Source organism: Garra rufa, chromosome 15, assembly GCF_049309525.1.
Source record: "Garra rufa chromosome 15, GarRuf1.0, whole genome shotgun sequence".
Taxonomy (NCBI): Eukaryota; Metazoa; Chordata; class Actinopteri; order Cypriniformes; family Cyprinidae; genus Garra; species Garra rufa.
Window position 1 is genome coordinate 31,343,365 of NC_133375.1, and position 13,915 is coordinate 31,357,279.

Consider the following 13,915-nt stretch of genomic DNA (forward strand, 5'->3'; position numbering starts at 1 on the left):
CAATCAGTCTTTTCCATTTTGCTTTGTGCTGATAGCCAGAAGCGTTAACACTTTCTTAATGTATTCCATTAAAAGTTTTCATTCAATATGATTCCTGGCTCACAAGAAAATCACCATTACTCCCTATGGGCGATGTGTTTATCCTCACTATTAGCAGCGAACGAGGTGCTGCTGAGATAGCAACACTGGGCTGGGGCTCTGTGCATTTAGAGTAGGGGATTTTCAGCTTGATTCGAACCTTTAAAAACAAAGGCTTTCCGCTAAGTTAGCAGCATCGCCATCTGCTTTATTCGGCATCTCGACACAATCCTTGCGGTAATGACTTCTGAAATGCTTTCCCCACTGAGAGGAATGTGATAAAGCCGTTTCTGCTGACAGTTTACATAATCGCTGATAAATATTGGCCCACTGTTTTTTTTTAATTCACAGAGTGTACAGAAATAAATTATTCTCCAGAATTATTTTGTGCAATGGATCAACAAAAATTTTTTAATGGTTTGTCAGTAAATGATACATTTATGTATTCTTGGCATATTTTTTTTTAATGTTTTCTTTTTGATAAAATGTCTTATGTACAGATTTTATTGTTTTATACATTTTTTGTAATATTTTAAATCTCTTATGATTAGACTAATACACCACACACAGTGACTAGATTTACATGGGCACCAATAATACAATTTTTTAGGATTTAAACACAAAACTCTTCACCTGTTTACATGCAATTTTCATCACTCTGATTTTTCGCTTAGAAATGTGATTATTTTTATTGCCATTCTTCACGCACCCCAAATCACAGCACAAGTGAAAGCCACTTTTCTAATCCACTTACATCAAATGCAAAACATGGACATATTGAATAATATTCGGCGCTGTGATAAACATAGCAATGTCGCTAAAACTGAGGTTGTCTACACTTCCATAACTTTCTTCTTACCGTCTCTGGATGAAGATACAAAGCAGAGACTATACAGTGAGTTGGGTAGACAGAGTTGTGTAGGCTAGTTTGTAAAATGAGTTTTAGCCTCCTGAGACCCAGGACAATTTTTTTTTTTCATGTCATAACATTGTTTAGAGCAGGGGTTTTCAAACCTGTCCTGGAGCCTCCCCTGCCCTGCACATTTTGCTTGTCTCTCTCATCTAATACACCTGATTCAAATCATCAGCTCATTAGTAGAGACTGCAAGACCTGAATTGGGTGTGCCTAATAAGGGAGACATACAAAATGTGCAGGGCAGGGGAGGCTCCAGGACAGGTTTGAAAACCCCTGGTTTAGAGCATTAAAAAATGTTTTAAAAAATGTTTTTTTTTTTTTTAAAGATATTTAATTAATACGTTATGCTATGTCCTTGGTAGAGGACATCGGGACTCAATGTTTTTTTTTTTTAATTTTTAATAAAAAGACATCAATTTAAAAAAAATCAATACATTTTTAGTTTTTCTGGATTTTTTTAACCGAACTTTGTATTAAGAAGAGTCTCAAATATGTTATAACAGAATTATTTTATGTATCACTTTTCTTTATGCAACGTGTGTAAAATGGCCATAAATGGGTTTTCTCATTATATACAATGTATATATAAACTAAATCTAATTTGCATATTAATGTGTTTTTGGGGCAATGTGTAATGAAAAAAGAAGTGTAATAATGGGAGTAATAATTGACAAGATTTTCATAATAAAATATAATGTTTCATAGGAATATTGAAATATAATTTCTTTCCCAATTCATTTGTAATATGCACAATAAACATGCTTTTATTGCATGCTGTCCCTATGTCCTCATGTGAGGACATGTATGAAATCAACGTCCTGTTTCGTAAAAGAAAGTCATATTTTGATTTGAAACCCCATAACATTTTTCTGAGATGCTTATTTATGACACACAGTTTAAAAATTTGTGTCACTAAATTAATATCAGACATTTTTGAGGACTAAGGAGAGGAAGTGGTCATGGTGAAAAATCTAAACATTTAGTATCTTTGAAAAGCTCTGAATATGCTACAGGACATCCAGAGAAATTTACTAAAATATAATGTCCTCATATGTGACTCTAAACCGCAAAACCAGCCATAAGGGTCAAATTGTTTTTTAAATTAAGATTTACACATCATCTGAAAGCTTTTCATTGATGTATGGTTTGTTATGATAGGGCAATATTTGGCTGAGATACCCATATTTTGAAAAACTGGAATCTGAGGGTGCAAAAAAAGTCAAAATATTGAGAAAATAACCTTTAAAGTTGTCAAAATGAAGTTCTTAGCAATGCTTATTACTAATCAAAAATTAAGTTTGACTAAATTTACGGTAGAAAATTTACAAAATATATCTTCATGGAACATTTTGACCCATACAATGTATTTTTGGCTATTGCTACAAATATACCCGTGCCACTTAAGATTGGTTTTGTGGTCAAGGGTCACATATGAGGATGCAGGGTCTCAGGAGGTAAGAGGATTCTCAAAAAGGCCACAGGACTTTAGAGTGTCCATAGCTGAAGAAACATCCATGTATGTATGACTGCATTACATAAGAGATTGAACTTCAGGTCTCCGGTGTATTGCACGTACATCTAGAGGTCAGAAAGAAGGTGATGAGAGAGCATGTGTGTATGTGAATGTGGAAGGAGAAGGACGGATAAACAATCTGGGGTGGCACTTTGGCAAGCGGCAGTCACCCAGGCTTGACAGGGCAAGAGAACAGTAGCCGTGGCAAACGGTACATCACTGCATTGCGTCTCATCAAAGCTGACAGGAGCGGGGGAAGGAAAAAAGGGAAAAGAAGAAGCCTGTCTATTACGTGCAAAGGCCCAAAGCTTCTCACCTTGTCGAAGGAGCCGTCTCTCTCTAGCTTTTCAACTGCCATGTAAAAGGCTCTCTTGTACGTCAAAATTCTTTGAAAAGCTGAGAAGTGACTTCTTGTCGACGGCCGTACCCTATAGATTAAAGCCGAGTGGAAGGTTGCTCTGGTCAAATATTATGACACAGAGGTTGAGATACAATCTCTGATGTCCCGCCATCTATTTTGAACCCCAGACAGCAGCTAATGACGGCAGCAGACAGAACTCGCAGCCTAACTTGCTCTGCTTTTACAATGATCAAGAAGCGATTTGTTAGCTTAAAATTCTGAACTGGGAAATTGCACCCCTGGGATCCCAGAGCAAAGAGTGCAGTACAGGGAAGAGTTGTATTTGTGATGCACTGTGTGTTCCCGAGCCAGAACAAGGACAGAGCGGTGAGACAGTGAGCAATCCTGGTTAACGTTGTATTTTCACGACCGGCAATTTAATAAAACACATTCCATTTGGTGTACGCGAGGAGATCCCGAGACTTTAGTGAATTTCCCTCATGTAAAGACTGAAAAAAGGAGCATGTGTCAAATCTCATGACGATGATTCTAATGACGATTCTCTTGCCCGACCATCTGACTGCCTGGCAAAGAAATCCTACAAAACCTGTGGTCAAGAGCCAAGAGTCTCTCTCTCTCTTTCTATTTCTCTCTCTCCCCTTTTGTTTTAAAACCAGTGGCTTTAGGCCTGGCCCTGTTTTAATGAGATTATCCAGAGCGAAGTGTCACTAAGTAGGATATAAAATGGAGGCCATTATCTGGCATTATTTCTGAGCAGCCTCCCCATCCATCTGCTTACCACCCACATAGTCACTACGGTGGGATTAGAACTCTGATTAGCAGGGGAGTGTTGCTTAAACACCTCTATGTCCTCTTTCTCTCTCCTTTTTTCTCTCTGGGTACTGTAAACAAAACAATAGCCCTTCTCATCCAGTGTTTCCAACTCCCGAATTACCCTGAAATTGAGGTCTGACCTGATGCAACTGCAGCAAACAGACCCAAAGAAGCAATGATTTTAGTTGAAGACTTCTTTTTTCACTTGATTTGTATTATGTATTCAACAGTAAAGTAAAAATTTTAGTGAAGATGCATGGTTGTTAGTTTCAGACAGACCGTCAAAATGCTGAATATTCTAAAATTACTAAATTACTGTTAACATTGTTTTTTTTATATTATATTATATTTTAATTTATTTTGTATTTTTTAACATACAGTATTTAATATACACATACACACAAATTATTATGAATATACGCATATAACGCATTAATAAATGTGTGTGTGTGCATATATGTGTATATATACTGTGTGTGTGTGTATCAGTGCTGTTCTGAATTTTTTTTTTTTAAATCAAAAGTAATTTCATGTCCCAGTCACATTTCATGGTTAAATAAACATTACAAAAAACGATTCTATTTTATATTTGTACATTAACAATGTAATCAATATTCTATTTATTAAAGCCAAGTATGAATCTCATCAAGTTAGTGTTTTGAAGCTTTTTATATTTGTTCCAAAATAATAACTCAAGGCAGTAACAATTTAAAAAACATTTTTGTGACCCTGGACCACAAAACCAGTCTTAAGTAGCACTGGTATATGTGTAGCAATAGTCAAAAATACATTGTATAGGTCAAAATTATCGATAATTTTTCTTTTATGCCAAAATCATTAGGATATTAAGTAAAGATCATGTTCCATTAAGATATTTAGTAAATTTCCTACCATGAATATATCAAAAAGTATATTTTGCTTAGTAAAATGCATTGCTAAGAACTTCATTTGAACAACTTTAAAGGCAATTTTCTCAATATTAAGATTTTTGGCACCCTCAGATTCCAGATTTTCCAATAGGTGTATCTCTGCCAAATAATGTCCTATCCTAACAAATGCATCAATGAAAAGTTTATTTATTTAGCTTTCAGATGATGTATAAATCTCAATTTCGAAATATTGACGCTTATGACTATTTTGTGGTCAAGGATCACATTTTATTTGTGAATGTATGTTCAGTCTTTTAACTATTTTTATTTTCGGATCACCAGTCATCAAAGCTCTGTAAATATTAGTCATAGACACTGAGATTTACTTCAAATTTCAAAATCTTATTTTGACATAAAGTGGTTATATCTAAGTGTATGAGTTTTTTACTTACTTTTTAAAATGAGTCTTCCCATTAACGCCATTATATTGTTTATTCAGACTGATTCGCGAACTTGGAACAAGCACGAACACAAGAGGCGGGATTTATCGCATAAACCAATCTGAGTCAATCATAACCAGTCATATCCAATCATAACACGGTGGCGGCATTGCCTTCTCTCACGTGACTTTCTCCCATTTATTTTCAATTGCCTCAACGGGCTCAGGGGAGGCGAGAGATACGCGTCTCCCATTGTAACTTTACCTGCTGGTGTTGCTCTTAGACAATCTTTCTTCAGAAAAACAAGTGATTTATACTTTTTAATGTTGTGTTTTGTAATATTGGCATTGTTGGCATTCTCATCAAATTTTGAGGAGGCACTGCTTCCCTTGACTCCTCAGAGGCAACGTCCCTATTCAGTCTTTTCTCAACAGATATTTAAATATGCAGTTAATTCTTGTAACATTTTAATCAATTTACAGCCGAGTTCAAAGTTAATGAAAAAAAAAAACGTTTTCTTTGTAACCTATAATACCCAAGACAGTGTCTCTTCTGTGTCCACTAGACAGTTCATTATGCAAATCAAATGCAGTTTTTTGCTTTTTCTGTATTTTTTTTCCTGTCCTTAATAGTACCTGTGATTTTGTCTCGAACCAGCTTGCAGGACTCAATCTCGCCGATGCTGCCGAAGAGGCTGCGGAACTCTTCCTGGGTCATGTTCTGGGGCAGGTAGTTGACAATGAGGTTTGTCTTGCTGTCGTCATTAGAGCCGCCAGTCTGCATGGGCGAGGGGCAGCTGCGGCTGTTGCTGGAGGGCCCGTTGGCCGTGGCGGAGTTCGGCCCATTCGTCACCTGAGGCTCCATGTTGCTGATTATCTGCAGACAGAAGAAGGGTTAAAAGGATGTGGCATCTAAAAAGTAAGCAGTTCAGTCAATTTTAGTACTGACATATCTCTCATATATCAAGTATTTGATAACTTTGACATTACATATAAAGGGGTTTGGAATAATCTGGTGTATGTGGCTGCAACTCCAACTATTAGCTACGAAACCTCACAGACTGACTCTAAATAATACAATGCATGACACACTTACTGAAAAACTGTTTATGCATCTCTAGACTTTCAGTAGCTTTCTTCCACCCTCCCTCCCCCTCACTCTATCACTGATATTTTTGAGTTTTGATGGTTGGCTCAACTTGACAGGGTAACAATGTGAGCCCTTCAGCGTGGAGCGACTGTCATGGCGAACAGCGTTTGCCACTGGTTTAGCCGTGCGCTTTTAAGAGCAGGTGTTTGAAGAGAAGCTTGCTGGCCCTGGGGAAGAAGGAACAGAGGAGGCCCCAGTCTGTGCTGCTTTTCAGCCTCAAACTTTTTATTTCAAGATTGTTCCACACCGCAGCTAAATGTATTCACCCATTTGCATAAAGGATGTTTGTGTGTGAGCTCATGTGTGTTTAATTTTGTCACCGACTCTATTTGAGGGGGCTGGGTGACATCTAGAATCGTGTCATATTCTGACTGTCAAGAAGGTTGAAGATATGCATGTGAGTGAGCGTGTGTGAGAGAGAGAGCAGATTAGGGGGCAAATCTTCATGGTTGCAAAAGCAACACTCCATGAGATCTTCTCTGGGGAACAAACAACAGCTACATCAATCAGTGGTGCGTGTTGAAAACAAAATTTATTTTACACCTTTTTTAACACTAGCCTGACCTTTTCCAACTGTCTCGATAGCTATGGTAAAGCCTAAAACTGTGTCCTAACCAGATGTGACGTGACAAAGCAACAGTGCGTTTTGTTTTTTTCCCATGTTGGGTAGCATCGCCCATGCTGAAATATTATTAGAACAAAATTTTGCTTCTCAAGCATATTAAACATGATATTTAAGTAGTGCTAATCAGATTGGCTATGGTTTTTTGCATTAGGCAGGACAGAAAAATTGCAAGTTGCTCGAATCTTGTCACGTCGGGAGTAATGACAGTCCTATTGTGTGCTGTGTGTTTTACACCGTCAGTCTTTTAGGAACATTCAATCAGTTCTTTCATCGTCAGACATCGTCTTGGACCAAAAAGAAGGAAATAAACAAATAAGAATTAAAACCGCAAGCATGACCTGATTATAGCTCGTTCTAAGCTGATTCTGTAAGTCAACCACGTTTAATATTCATTTTCTCTTCCTCTCTGACTGGATGTGGCGTAATTCAGATCAAGATCTGCACGAGAGGGTGAAGGAAAAGCGCTCATGTTTCCTGCTGATAGATTCAAGAGTGGAAAATAATAGAGATGAGGAGGAGAAAAAAATGGATCTAAGCTGAAATTCAGCTGCGCTTATTTTTAGCTCTTCAAAAAAATACTCTGTGTCTGCACTCTGAAGTTCGACTCTCCTTTATCAAAGTGGGCATATTTAGAAAGGTTAACATTTTTCCCCATCTGACACCACGCTAGTGTTTGCACTTGGGAGTATTGTTGAAAAAACACAGGCGCAGAGTAAAGAGGATGCTAAAAAACAAACGTATTCAGTTGTGTAGCCATCAAAACTAGCTTCAGCATTTTTTTGCTCTCCTAAGTGATCTCTAAAATCAATATGAAATCAAAACTGACCCTATTTACATTCTTAATGCATGTTTTGGCTATTATTTAATGACTGGTGTGTGTGTGTGTGTGTGTTTGTATTGGTATATATGTTTCACTCTGATTCTCTAAAATGGTTACAAAAAGGGCAGATGCAGTTGCATTTTTTCTAGATCAATTGCCGTGCCCCCATTTTTAGTCTTTGTATACGTTCACATTTTTCCAACGTGACAAATAGAAAAAAGCCCATAGGAGGCTCATCTGCAAAGCTCTCAGGATATGCATGTAAATGGATCCTGTTCCGCACTTCTCTGCGACACAAAGGGACAAAATAGCCATCGCCACAGCAGGTCTTGATTGATGTGTGTGTGTACGTGTTTATTTCTTGGTGTTTTCGTGTGTGCATGAGTGAGGGGAGACTTATTAAGTCTGTTTGAGCTGTTCTTTCGGGGTTCTTTCAGATGAAAGTGGACGCCTTTCATTCTGATTCCAGAGACCTGTTGTGTCTCGATGGCCAATTAAAGACCTTTTCTTAGTCTTTTCTTAGTGATTCCTTTACCAGCTCTTATTATTTTCCTCTAGCTGAACTCTCCTTGTTGTCATATTGAGAAGGGTAATTATTCCTTTACACACCCACTATTGCTGGACATTCGCTCTAGCAGCTGACAGGGGTCAGTGTAGTGACTTTTCTTTATTTTTTGCTTCCATTCCTGTTCCTGAGTAGTTAAAGATTAGATTTGAATGCAAAACTGTCCATTAAAAATAACCAAGCAAATAAACAAAACAAAGAAACTCTTTGCTTCATGTTGCCTAGAAATCTGTCAATAATTCATCAGGAGGAAGTTTCAAGCATTCTGATATAAATCAAAACTTTTTACCGTTTGTGAGGATTTTTACATGACTTATTTATTAGGTTAAATCATCTACGAACTAAACATTAAACTAAATATGTTTGTCATTGTATCATTCACTCAAGCGATTTGTTAAAAAAAAAACTGTTCTGTTATAGAACTTTATTATAAATATGATTAGAATGTTACATATATTAAAATAGGCTACTATATATTTATAATACATATTTTTTCAATAAGTCATTTAGTCTCATTATTTCAGTAGAATATGTTAAATAGAATAGCTTTTAGACCTTTCAGCAAACTCAAAAACATGAAAAAAGGGCATAAAACATCTATGATTAGCTAAAAACTGGCAGTCTTATTCTCTAACTCTCTTTTTTCCCCCACGTACAGCAAGGTTTGGCAAGTTAGCATGGTCCACTTAGCGTGGAGGTCACATGCTAGCTGAAGAACTGCTATTGATAATAATGAGAATGCTAACAGATAGCTTTCTCCAGGTTTTGCACAGCCTTGGCCTATTTCAGTGATATCTGTCAAGTAGTAGGGAGATTAAATGTGTGCCATTAAAAAATGTGCTCACAGCACCTTTAACTGGGATAGCACAGTATAAACTTTTGTTGTTTAGATGCTAGCTAAGGCAGAGCCTAGCTGGCTGTATCTGTTTGTGATATAGCTGTAGTAGGCAGGGAGACAGTTAGACAGACAGACAGGCAAGGCGAGCAGACAGGCAGACATGCTAAGCCATCACAAAGGCCTTGGTGTCAGCCGGGGGACAGACATCATCTTCCCTTTGATTCAACTGAACAGTAGCCCCAGATTACACTCCTTTATTTTTTCAAACGCAATGGCAGATATGCCGACTGTTTCTGAACGCTGCTCGGCCCGGCTCAGGCTACGAGCGAGTGAGCGTGTGTGTGAGTGTGAATGCGGGAAGGAAGAGGCTCTGCCACTCTGTCTTACATAAGTGCCTTAGAGGATGTCAGGACGGGGATAAAAATACAGGTTCAACCAGTCCAATGTCCCTGAGTCACGCAGAGCCAGAGGTGTGTGTTTGTGTGTTCGCTGCACTGCAGATAGATGCATTTCGGTGTGTGTCGCTGATACCTGCCATTTCAACACGGCACCTTAATGGCCTTATTAGCTAAGATGATAAAATGTCAGGCTTCTATTCTGATATGTGTTTTTACTGGTAATGCTCTCCAGTTATTACCGGAGCCTTCTGATGCTTGCGCTCCCTCCTATAGATGTCTGCTCTTGTTTATGTGGCCCTGTGATGGCTAAATCTGAGAAAACAACACTGATAGTGATCTTCAAGTAAAAGAGGAATGTTTTTTTTCGCAATCCAAATGCAAAATTAACCTTAAGTATAAATGCGATGTTTTTTTTTTTCAAGTAGAACAAGACATTGAAATGTTGCACAGACATTATACATATTGACAATACAACATCCATTCATAATATGTTATCAGCTAACACCCCTAATAACAATTACAGTACAAATATTTTTATATAAAATTGTATTTAGGCCTCTACCCCTGCGCAACACCCTCCCTCTAATAGCACATCTTCATAGCAACAATATGGCTATTAATGGGGGTAAAAATGGCGGTTAGTGGGCAGCAGTCTCCTTACCATCTTTGGCTGTGTCAGCAGTCCCTTCTCAGCCCAGCCCTGGAGCTGCGGCAGGTCTGCCTGACGCCACTGAGTCTCTGTCGATCCCTACGGGAGGGGGGCAGGGTCAATATTCAAACATGCCCATTTTCTCCATACCAAACAAACACTCCTGACGGTCTCCAGGCACACTAAAACACACAGGTGGCTTTGATTTGGACTCGAAAGACACAATCGTTTGAATTTAGTTGGGTTTTATATATGCTATAATGGGAAACGGGTGCTATAGATTCATGCGGAGAATGGGTGATACATAGAATTGCCTATTCGCTGACAAAACTGAAGTATTTTTTCACGCTCCAGGCCGTGGACAAATTTGTGTAGGATATAGAAACTGCAAGTTGTGAAAAACAGCAAGCCTCCGACTGTAGATTTAATATCATGGGTTTTCCGACAAATCCAGCTCCGTAAACAAGACCTTAGAGGACCAATACCGAGGCTGCCGCAATCACAGCTTGAGCCGTGGAGCTAACAGCGAAAACAGCCAATTTAGGAAAAGAGGGAGACTCTGAGCGTGACCTTTCTGTTGGATGGATGGAATAGAGGAGGAGTGTAATAGGAGGCATCCAGCACTACATGATGGAGGAGACACTTCTGCATCGGAAGGGACGGAGGGGGGCTGGGGGGAGGTGCTCGGCATCCTCTGCAGATCTTTAAAGCGTTCGCGTAAGCGCCCAGGTGTCGGGATCTAGAGAAAAAATGGACTGTCAGCGGAGGAGGGAGAGAAGAGAGGGATGGGGTGGGCAGGTGGATTGCTGACAGCTCTCGGTGTAGTGTTATCTGGGGCATGGGTCTGTAATTTAAAAAAGAGCCTCATGGGATTTTTTTTTTTTTTTTTAATCTCATGTGCCACCTTGGTTTTAGTTTTAGTGAGGACCGCAGGGTGTAACAAAACACTTTTATTGTTCTGGTGATGAAACATCAGTGTACATTCAGCTTAAACGTGATGTGTATTTGTTCTCTAATGAAACAACATATCTGCATGAACCAATCCAGAGCTTTAGATCCACATGCTGAATCGTTCAAAAAAACAAGAAGTGGGATGACACAGCCAAATGATGCATCAGAATTTTGGTGCATCATTCACAGTAAGGTTTAAAAAGCGCTGGCTGTTACTCTGGTTACAGAGGACAGATCAATGTCCGCGGGCGACAGAAGGGAGAGGACAGACTATAAATGAATTCATCTTCTGTTTTCACTGACCTTTTCTCAAAGCTCACAGGAATCAAAAATGGAATACGTAACAATGCAGAAATAGCTTTTTGTTCTCTTTCTCTCTGTCTTATTTTCTCTCTCTTCCTTCTTTTTCTGCATTTCTTTTGTTGAGAAAATAAAACTACTCAAACCGCTGTTGTTCATACAGTAGCAATTAAACAATGTCGGCAAACATGTAAATTAAATTAACGTTTGTTTCTTTAAATCATTTGTCAGATGTGCTAGAAGCGCAGTTTCCAGGATGTAAAGTTATCTGAAGGCTTTTTTTCTTGATATATTTAACTTTTTGACTCTGGCTGTTTCTCTCTCTCTCTCTCTCTCTCTCTCTCTCTCTCTCTCTCTCACACACACACACACACACACACACACACAAACAGAAACACACACACTATATGTAGATGCTCAGAAATACACTGATGAGAAAGAATACTGATAATCTGCATTTTCCTTCAACAAAATGCCTACCAATATTAAATACCCCATGAAATCCAAATAAGAGTTTTATGGGTTTAGTCTATGTACTGCATGCTAGCTTTGAGGCCATCTATATGCTAATGTTCTCCTAAACATTGGCAAAATGACTTTTAGCAGATTTAAAAATATCTTTCTCTTCAGGGAAAATGGACTGAGAATATTGATGATATAACATGTTATAAAACATTCCTCCTTTCTGTTTAGGCTAATGCGCTAACACATGACAGAAAACTGCAGTTGATAAATGACTTCATGGGGTTTTTAAACTGGAAACTTAAGAAAATGGAATCTCGCATTAGCTTAGCATAAGTCCGCCATTATCTTAACCACAGTAGCCAAGCCACAAAGCCAAAAATACATTTAAAGTAAATAAAACAGAGATGTCACCTCACCCTCCGAAATCAACAAAATCTCCCACGCTTTTCTTTTCTGCTCATGTGATGGTCAATAAATCAGCCACTTCATCCATGCCAGAACGTTACTGGTCAAACAACCCGTACTTAACCCCATACAGAAACCACAATGGACTCGGAAGCATCTCGCACAATCATTTCAATGCACCTACAGCCTGTATCACACAACCTTGTGTCGGATAATTGACATCACAGAGGCGCTGTTAAAACTGAGAGTGCCTGCCACAAAATGGAGGTCACCCTCAGCAGCTATATATGTGAATGTATGATCTTGCTATTTTGCCACATGCACTCATGGGATTCAAAGCCAAGGAAAGGAAGATTTCATCTTTCTCTTCCACTACATTTTCTGTTTACTCATACCTCTCAGGTAGATGTAGCCCGGGAAATAACCTTTCTCTTCATTCATTTTTTAGCTCTTTTTACAAAACAGCATGACTCCGGTAAGAAACCCTAGACTAAATCTCAAAAAAAAAATTCTCAGATTGAGAAATAAACAAATTTGTGCTTAACAGAGTCTCCTGGCGGAGGGTACGAGTCTCCTTAATGTTCGCAGAGGTCGCTGCACTTGCCCGAGACTCCAACCCTCCTGTGCACTGAACTGCTGGAGGGGATGTGAGCTGTCAGAACCCATTCAGGTACGCAGCTTCATACATTTCTTGTATCTTAACATCAGGTCAGTAAAGTTCTCTGTGTGTATTGATTTTTATTTTTCTCTCCCCGTGTTTTGCGTGGGCTCCCCTCCTCAGTGGGACACCTCCTCCAGAGCCCTCGGGTCAGACTGCCACTCCGGCAGATCAATCAGGGCAGTAATGTGGGACGGCATGCGCCAAGACTGCTCCGCTCCGTCACCATCGATCCGCATCTACTTTACCAAATGGATTTTTTCTTCTCCGCCCTCCCTCCCTTCTCTCATTGAGTACCTCTCTCTCCCTCTTATTCTTCCTCTGAGGGACTTCGAATAATAAATGCCTCAGTATAAAAGCAATTTTTCATTTAACTTTTGCTTGACACATTTTCTTCTTCCCTCTCTAGATGAAGTCCGGTTTTATGTTACGCCAGATCGATAGCTTCCAAGGCGGTTCTCCCATAATTTCTCTGCCTTTCTCCCCTGGGTGATGGGCCTGGTTGAGCCAGGACGTTAGCGGATAGCAGAGGACCACACCCTGATCACATTACCCCGTCATTAGAGCCAGCCTCATTTGATCAGTAATGAAGGCTGCTGTTCATTTGGCCCATGCCTCGTGTTCTTGCTTAGCGTCTGTTTCTCAGAGATGGGTCTAAGCATCCAATGAATATCTCAGAGGAATTACTCTGACCTTTTGCCGTTCAAAGGCGGGATTCGCTTCCTGGGGTGACTCAGGGTGACTATATAATGACAGGTCTGTGGAGTAATAGGGGAGGTTGAATACAGGCCACTGCAGAAACATAAACACCCGAATGCGGAAAGCCACGATCGCAGGGATTCACAAATTTATAATTCTTGAGCAGTTTTATGTTAATAAAGAATTAGGATTTTAAAGCAGTTCAATTTTAGGTCAACGCATTGTAAATACATTTAAAATGTTAATAAGTGATTTTCCTAGCTTTAGATGATATAGCCTACAAGATATAATAAAGCTTATCTTTTCTTTTTTAAAAACACTATCCAGCTTTTTTTTTTTTTTAGATTAGTCCAAATTCAAATCATTTAAGCTGAAAAAAAAAAAAAATCAATTTTCTCACTTA

At 38.9% G+C, this 13,915-nt stretch overlaps 1 protein-coding gene across 2 annotated transcripts in view; it reads right to left on the reverse strand.

Annotated features, from left to right (window-relative positions):
- elavl4 (ELAV like neuron-specific RNA binding protein 4) overlaps positions 1 to 13,915 on the reverse strand; it is a 94,279-nt gene that overhangs the window by 50,534 nt on the left and 29,830 nt on the right. For both annotated transcript variants that reach the window (XM_073818614.1, XM_073818613.1), the window contains exons 3-4: positions 10,047 to 10,133; positions 5,626 to 5,866 (exon numbers count right to left, since the gene is read on the reverse strand). In XM_073818614.1, the coding sequence (XP_073674715.1) occupies positions 5,626 to 5,866; positions 10,047 to 10,133 (328 nt within the window). The remainder of the gene's footprint in view (positions 1 to 5,625; positions 5,867 to 10,046; positions 10,134 to 13,915) is intronic.